The 8,409-nt window shown below is 43.8% G+C and overlaps 1 protein-coding gene across 1 annotated transcript in view; it reads left to right on the top strand.

Moving 5' to 3' along the window:
- Positions 1-2,196: 2,196 nt before the first annotated feature.
- The window catches only part of DYDC1 (DPY30 domain containing 1), a 13,853-nt gene continuing 7,640 nt past the window's right edge, over positions 2,197-8,409 (top strand). The window contains exons 1-3 of the mRNA XM_077746444.1: positions 2,197-2,272; positions 3,015-3,177; positions 3,877-3,978. Coding sequence (XP_077602570.1) covers positions 3,031-3,177; positions 3,877-3,978 — 249 coding nt within the window. The 5' untranslated portion in view covers positions 2,197-2,272; positions 3,015-3,030. The remainder of the gene's footprint in view (positions 2,273-3,014; positions 3,178-3,876; positions 3,979-8,409) is intronic.

Genomic DNA, 8,409 nt, shown 5'->3' with positions numbered 1-8,409 from the left:
CGTTCTCCGCCCCCTGCGCCCCGCGCCCCACTTCCCCTCCGCAACTCTCCTGCTAGCGTCCGGAGGCGCGCGCGCTCGTTGCCTAGCGACCGGAGATGCCTAGCAACTTGGAGAGCGCAGGCGCCGCCCAGACCTGTTGCTGGGGTTTGGCGGGGANCACTAGGCTGGCCCGCTTTCTCCTAAGCATGGGCAAGGAACCTCTTTTTACTTCTTGTGACAACTTCTACAGGCTTGAGGCAGCTGTTTCTGTGGGAAAGGGCTTTCTTGTGTTGCGCCGACGTGCCTGTTTGGTGTATGTGAAAATAACTTTGCTTGCAAGAAACTGGGAGATGGGTATTATCATTTCGTGGACAGGAAACCTGCCAAGCGAAGTCACCCGCTTCCCTGGGTTCTGCTAATCCATGCGCACAAATCCCAGACCCACCCTCCATCCGGAGCTACTCTTAGGCCAGAGGTTTCTCCCTGGGGGACATGGTCCCTTTCCCGTGTATTTTCAGGAATTTGATCCCTGTTTTGCGTTACTCCACTTCAAATGACGTTGATGTGTTGACGTCGTTATTTTTGTCGTTAGGATATATCCCATGGAAGGAGCACACTGAAGATACCGCGTCTCAAATCTCATTTGTAATACTGTAATTTCTCTCTGCACGGTTAAGACGCCAGTGCCGGCTTGATAGGGAATTAGGTTCATTTGTGTCAGTTTTTAGAGTTTAAGTTTTCATGACCGCATTTATGTGCACATATACACATCCCTTTCTCCACTGCTGTTGTTAATACAAAAGGTGGCATACTATATACAATTTATGCACCTTGCTTTTTTTCCCCCACTTCGCACTGGGTCCTAGAGATCAGTCCCTAGGTTAGAATCATCCCCATGTCTTTTATATGCACCGTAGCTCACTGTGTTGCTGTATTTCATCAGTCCCTTAATGAAGAACGGTTGGATGGAGTTCCACTTCGACTATTCTAAATAATGGCGCAAAAATTACTATGTGTATCCATCATCACTCCGTATTTTTGCCAGATAGGATCCCAGAAGTGAGACTGATAGTTCAAAGGGTAAATAGCTATTTAATTCCCTAGATCTTGCCAAGTTTCTCTCAATGGGGGCGTCCCATTTTGTACCCTCATCACCATCAAATGAGAGAAGCAGTGGGGTTTATGGATGAACCTCAGGGGGTGGTTGTTTCTGAAATTTCATGCAGAGTAGTGGGTGCATTTGTCCAGGGACAGAACCAGACACGCTGGCATTCTGTGCTCTATAATTGCTCGCATCTGACATATAGTTGTAGGCACACGGTATATATTTGTCGAACTATGATTACATCTCATTAGATTCTCAGAAGAGACTGGACGCCATAAGGGTAATTTGAGGGTGACCAAAGTTTTTCAAAGTACCTGTGATGCAGTTGTTGCTACATTTATTTTCTTCCTTTGTTCCCTCCCTCCTTGCCTTCCTTCCCTCCCTCCCTTTCCTCCTTCCCTCCCATCCTCTCTATCTTCCTTCCTTCCTTCCTTCCTTCCTTCCTTCCTTCCTTCCTTCCTTCCTTCCTTCCTTCCTTCTCCTCTCTCTCTCTTCTTTCTCTCTCCCCTCGATTTTAAATCTGCTCTAAGATTGGGGCACCTGGGCGGCTCAGTCAGTTAAGTGTCTGACTTCGACTCAGGTCATGATCTTACGGTTCTTGGGTTTGAGCCCCACGTCGGGCTCTGCACTGACAGCTCGGAGCCTGGAGCCTGTTTCTGATTCTGTGTCTCCCTCTCTGTCCCTCCCCCGCTCATGATCTGTCTTTCTCTGTCTCTGAAAAAAAAAAAAATTAAATCTGGTCTAAGATTATTCCTGTCCATCTTCATAACTGAAGAGACTGGGACATTATTGGGAGGATGGAGAAACTCATTTACTTGCCTCCATGGGAAACCAACACGTCTGTCCTGTGATTAAAACGCCCTCCTTGAGGACCTGGAGGAGTTTGTCTTCTAGAGGGAGGACGGACATGTGTGTACACAGATAATTCTCAGGTTGTATGTCAAGCGCCGTGTGAGTTGCTTGGAGAAGGACGAATTTCCTTACAGTGCTTGGGAAGACGCAGATAATGAGAGCTGATCCACATCTTGCAGATGAGGAGAGAAATTTCCCAAGCTGGAAGACAGTGAGGAATCACTATGTGCAACAGTCCTGGAGATGGACGTGTGCAAAGGGGTAGCCGGCAGCATGGCAGAATGTTCAGTGTGGTTGGAGCCCAGGATGTGCTGGAGGCAGAGGAGATGTCTGCAGGTGAGCCGGAAAGCAACTGGGGCCAAAGCTGGAGGAGCCTCATATGCTATTCTTTGAAGGTTGAATTCTTTTTATTCTCTGTGCTTAGAGATTAGTGGATTTGTGTGGGGTTTTTTTTGAGGTGGAGTATTGTGATGTTTTCTGAAACTGACCCCCGTGGCTTGGGGGGTCTTAGACATTAAGGTAATGGCTCTGGAATCAAGATTCGGGTATGAATCCCATCTCCGCCATATTGATTTATGCTCTTTGGGCCTGGGCTTCCTCATCCATACAGTGGGGATAAATGACACTGACTTTTTACCCATGTTGTGAGGCTTAAGTGACACATGCATTGTTTGGCATTTGGTCAGCTCACAATAAGGACCGTGTCCCTTTTTCTTTTTTTGGCATTGTTTTGTTGTTGCTATTGTTTCGTTTCTGTATCATTTATTTCTGCTTTAATCTTTATTGTCTCCTTCCTTTTGCTGGTTGGGGGTTTTGTTTGTTGTTCTTTTCTGACTCTTAGACTCATAAGCCCTTCAGGATTTTGAAAGTGCATCTTAGTGGTCATTGCAGTGACATCTGTGGAGCCTTTCCGGAAATTGTGAGAAGTTTCTGGGAGCCAGCTTGTTCATATCATCCCTGCTGGGGGGCGCCCATGACTGGTGACAGGATGTAATGCTCTGCTGGCCTCGCCGGCCTCTGCTTTTATTGTGCCTTATTGAGCATTTCCTACATTAATGCAAAACCATTTACCTTTTAGAAGTTAGGGGTGAGAAATGGAGTCGACATATCTTCAAAAGCACCTTGGGACATGTCTAACTCAAGGTCTTGCAGAAGTGGCAAGAATTCACCCAGTGGATCCGATAGAATATTTAGCATTGTGGATTTACAAATATAAAGAAAATGTGACCATGGAGCAGCTGGTAAGTGGGGATCTTTGTGTAGAAAATTAGAAGAGTAAGAGGTGCCTGGGTTGCTCGGTTGGTTGAGCGACTGATTCTTGATTTTCGGCTCAGGTCACAGTCTCACAATTCGTGAGATCTAGCCTTGCGTCTGGTGGGCCCTGGGCCCTGGGCTGACAGTGTGGAGCCTGCTTGGCATTCTCTCTCTCTCTCTGCCTCTCTCTCCTGCTCCCTCTCACATGCACACTTGCACACGCTCTCTCTCAAAATAATTAAACATTAAATAAAGACAATTAGAAGAGTAAAATAATTGGTCCAGTTTGTCTGCTTTTTTTAAAAGTGCAGTGTTATTTCTTTCTGTTTATAAAAATAGCACGTTTCTTATACAAAAATGTGGACAATATCAAAAACAGAAAAAAAATCCCAGAGAAGACCTCTTTTTAGGCTTTTAGGTATTTTCCTCTAGTCTTTTTTCTATACATTTGTAGTTTTGGGTTTTTTTTATGTAATTGTGATCATACCCATTGTATAATTTTCATCTTATGCTCCTTGTTCAAATAAAACACACCTTTCCCCAAATTATTATACATTTTCCAAACGGGCCGAGTAAAATTTGCTTACCCTTTCCCTACTGCTGTTGATTAACATGCCTTCGAGATTGCCTTCACAAATGATTTTATCTCCAGTTAGTCACTCGATATTATTTTTGAACACTGCCAGAGACAGAAGGAAGTGGCCGAGCTGGAGCACGCGAGAGAGCTGGCTTTGATAGAGCAGGAAGCGATGGAGAGGCTCAAAGCAGAAGAGCTCTTGTTCCAGCAGGTGAGCCGGCGCCGGGGTTCAGGGGTGACTGGAATCAGTGGGGTCAGCGTCCGTGAGGGGCGACCCCAATGCTGAGAAACTCCCCGTCTCTGGTTAGTTAGGAATGGCTTTCTTCCATCTTCATGTTTCTGTATTTCTGTACCGATGTCTTCTTTGCCGGAGAAGCAGCGGCAGGTGGGGTATGAGGAAAACCCAGGGAGCGTGTTCTCGTGGAAGCCAAGGGGAGAGAGTGTCTCAATGAGGCCCCAAGGGTCAATTGATGGTTGGGTGAGAGCAGGACTTCGAAGTGCTCGTTCAAGGCCACGGGTGACCTTGATGGGGGCAGGGTGTTGGGGGAGGCGGTATCTGATGGGGGAGACGGTGAGCGGAGGTAATGCTTTCAAGGAGATTTTCAAGGAGGGGGGTTGGGATTTTTTTAGGAGCAGAGAGGGAGGGGGTGGTTGATGAGAAATAGGGAGAGGATGGTCTGGGTACATGTGGGTGTATAGGTTTCTGTGGCACAAAGCTGCAAGCAGTTTCTGTATGATCCTTCTTCTTTGTGAAGTAGACACCATGATCAGTTTCCAAGAATGAGGCGATGAAGTGGGAGGTGTGGGAAGAGTGGTGAGGGTTTGAAATGGTGGCTCTGGAGGATGGTAGAGTTGACTAGGAAGCTTAGCATTACTTGGTAGAGCACCTTGTAGAGTTAGAGACCAGGCATTTATAATGTTGGCGTTTGGCTTGGTTTTATGACTGTGTGGTTATCTCCACTTGGGCCTAGATATTGAGTGAAGATGTGGAAGGGGAAGGCCCCTTGACTGAAGTAGGTTTGGGGTAACAGGAGTAGAGAGCTGAAGATGTTGGTAAGCAAATGGTTTAAGGGATGAGCCATGGAATGTCAACAAGTTAGGGAAACTTCCAGAGTGACTTCTGGACCAATTTAATTATGAAGAGCCTCTGAACTAAATTTAAGTTTTCCCTATCATTCTACCATATAGTACTTAGCTCTAGGATCTTGAGTCAAGTCTACACATTTGCAAAAGGAAAAGAAGCCTGTGATTTGGGTGTGTGGATCAAACGGAAGATATAGACATGACAAATATTTTCTCTGCCTAAACTTCCATCCCTGATACTTAGGTAGAACATTCTAGGCACCTTAGACAGATATGGCTATTGAAAATTTTACTGCTTCTGAATCTTTTTTTTTTTTTAATCATTTGGCTAATTCCTATCAGGAAGTGGCATAGCAATGAGTTGGATGTCGAACAATCATCCAAATGGGTGAGTGTCCGCTGTAGTGGCCCCAACTTTTGAGATGCTGCCCTTGTTCTTACAGCTTCTACAGCTAGTATCTGTCCCCTGTCAATCGGAATAAGGAGAACTTCTCAGCAGTTCTCCTTCCCCAAGACAGTTACATCCCAAATGGAGGGGTACTTAACTTTCTTCGACTCATCCACTTTATCTTACTTAGATCCAAGTTGGCAATACTAGAAATCAAGCACTTCTCTAGCGGTATCCTGTTGACCGGTGTGAAGCAATCGACTGTGCATTGAACCCTGAGCATTGTATGGGGAGCGGAAGATGCAATAATATTCTACAGGAGACTTTATGAGAAGTTAAAGANTTGGATTCTTTGTCTCTGTCTCTCTCTGCCCCTCTCCTGCTCATGCTCTGTCTCTCTCTCTCAAGAATAAATAAAACATTTAAAAAAAAAAGATAACCAAGAAATTCCTTTAAAAAATTTTTTTAATGTTTTATTTATTTCCTGAGAGAGAGAGAGACAGCATGAGCAGGGGAGGGGCAGAGAAAGAGGGAGACACAGGATCCCGNAGGAATAGGCCACCAGAGAAAAGCTTGGGAGAGAGTGAGGCTGAGGAGCAAAGAGACAGAGAGGGGCTTGGAGCCCATTGAGTCAAGAGAGCTGGGGCTTCAACACTCTGGTCACCTCCCTGTTCTCACAGTGAGTGCTACCGGGTTTTAGGCGCTCTCCAGTAGGCCCAGAGCCCTTGTGAAACAGGGAAGTATTTTTCCTGCCATTTTCTACTGAAGAGCTTACTTAAGAGGTAGAAGCTATTTGGTTTATTTGGTTTATTCGTTTGAATATCTTTTCTAATGGTTTTACTCGTGTGTGAAGAAAGGAACCGGGTTTTGAAATTTTCCTGGAAATGTTAAGAAACTGGTTCTGTTAACCAATGTGGTATTTAACAAGTACATTTTGCATTATTGTTGAGAGATGAGTTACCTCACTTCCTCTACCAATATCTGAAAGTGGATTGCGTGATATGTTCTTGCACTTTTGCTACCTACCCCATCACTTTTATCCTAGTGTGGATCATATTACGAAGAGGGGCACCTGGGTGGCTCTGTCGGCCGAGCGTCCAACTTCAGTTCAGGTCAAGATCTCACGGATTATGAGTTGGAGCCCCGCGTCAGGCTCTGTGCTGACAGCTCAGAGCCTGGAACCTGCTTTGGATTCTTTGTCTCTGTCTCTCTCTGCCCCTCTCCTGCTCATGCTCTGTCTCTCTCTCTCAAGAATAAATAAAACATTTAAAAAAAAAAGATAACCAAGAAATTCCTTTAAAAAATTTTTTTAATGTTTTATTTATTTCCTGAGAGAGAGAGAGACAGCATGAGCAGGGGAGGGGCAGAGAAAGAGGGAGACACAGGATCCCGAGCAGGCTCCAGTCTCTGAGCTAGCTGTCAGCACAGAGCCCAATGTGGGGCTCGAACCCACAAACTGTGAGATCATGACTTGAGCTGAAGTAGGGACGCTCAACTGACTGAGCCACACAGGTGCCCCCAAAATTTTCTTTTAATAATCCTTTGTAAATAAATATTAACCATTGTTTATTATATCTTTATTTATCAAAATGTATTATTTTTAAAAAATACACTTTAAAAACATAGATTTAAAGTGCTCATAATGGGATATGTACGTATTATGGAGTGTTATGTAGATATAACAAGAGAACAAATTTCCACAAATGTATTGATGAAATAAAAATTTTTTAAAAAGTAAAATTGAATACAAAATGTAATTTTCTTTTCGAAATACAGGCTAACTACTTGGACGGATTAAGTTATTTTTAAAGATAACATTTTACTTAGTTGGAGTTAAATGTTCCCTATTATCAAAATTGATTGAAAATATTTATCTGTTAATGCTGATCTGTAATGAGATTTAAGTATTCCTTCTTTGAAAATAGCTTAGAGATGGGTCCTGCCAAATACTGATTATCAGTCCATGTGCATCTAATTTTGACCATATTTATCTCCGGGAATGCATTTGTAGAATTCTATTAGATTTTTATCTTGTTTTGCCTTTTGGCATGTCATTACCTTGTAAATTAATCACTTCCAATTTAAGTTTGGTAAAGGCATCTCAATCATCCAGTTAAATGGATTTGAGGATATGGAAATTTAATTTGCACTTAAATCAAGGCCAAAAAAAATACTCTGGATCTATAGTTTGAGCTTGGGAAATATACCTGCTGCAGATTTGTGTGGGAATGAGGGTCTAGTGTCTTGTTTTAGATTTTGACCACTAGGGAAGTGAATAAGGCAGCTTGACATTGTGATTCAAGCATTAGGTGTTGTTGAAAAGGTTTTCCTGCGGTGCTAAATTTTACATATTAGTGTTGTTTTGCCTTATACGTTTAGTTTGAATTGATTTAAAAACATTATTAGGTATGTAGCAAAAGCTTATTTCCAAAGCCATTTTGGGTTTGATAACAGTGACTGAGCAGGATTCTTCTCATTCAGAAAAGTTGCAGTCTTGGTCTTGAGACTCAAAATCCACACTAAATTGTTACCATGTTTTCATTTCATGATACACGGAAAGTATAGAAAATTCAAATTTTGGCCTCACTGGGAAGCCGTGGAACTGCTGTGTGATAGGACCAGCCAAGATTTATTCCATTTCTGTTCCTGACAAAAACTCACAGAACTGATGAAGGGCACACTCATAAGAGCGCGGGAGGGGCACCGCTGGCCCTGCTGCCTCAATAGCACATGACAGACTCAAACGCTTTCTGTAGAGCACCTGCTGTTGAGTATTATGGCGACTGCTTATAGGCTCTCCACGCTGTAGTCTCCCAAGCTTTGTAAGTTTGTCCAGCTAAACCTTTTTCTGTTCCACATGCATTTTTATCACCATTGGTTGTAACACATCTTAGCAGGTTTTGCTGCTGGTTGTACTGAATTAATGTTTCTTAACTTCTTTGACCATATTCTTGCCTGTAGTTGTCCCGTGAGGACGATTCATAGAGGCTGATTTTTCAGTCACTTCAAACTCAGCACTGGGGCGCCTGGGTGGCTCAGTCGGTTGAGCATCTGACTCTCGATTTTGGTTCAGGTCATGATCCCAGGGTTGTGGAATCAAGCCCACATAAGGCTCAGCACTGAGCAAGGAGCCTGCTCAAGATTCTCTCTCTCTCCCTCTGCCCCCCCCCC

The sequence above is a fragment of the Crocuta crocuta genome, unplaced genomic scaffold (assembly GCF_008692635.1).
Source record: "Crocuta crocuta isolate KB4526 unplaced genomic scaffold, BGI_CrCroc_1.0 scaffold28, whole genome shotgun sequence".
Taxonomy (NCBI): domain Eukaryota; kingdom Metazoa; phylum Chordata; class Mammalia; order Carnivora; family Hyaenidae; genus Crocuta; species Crocuta crocuta.
The sequence above is the reverse complement of the archived record's forward strand: the minus strand, read 5'-3'. Positions and strand labels throughout refer to the sequence as shown.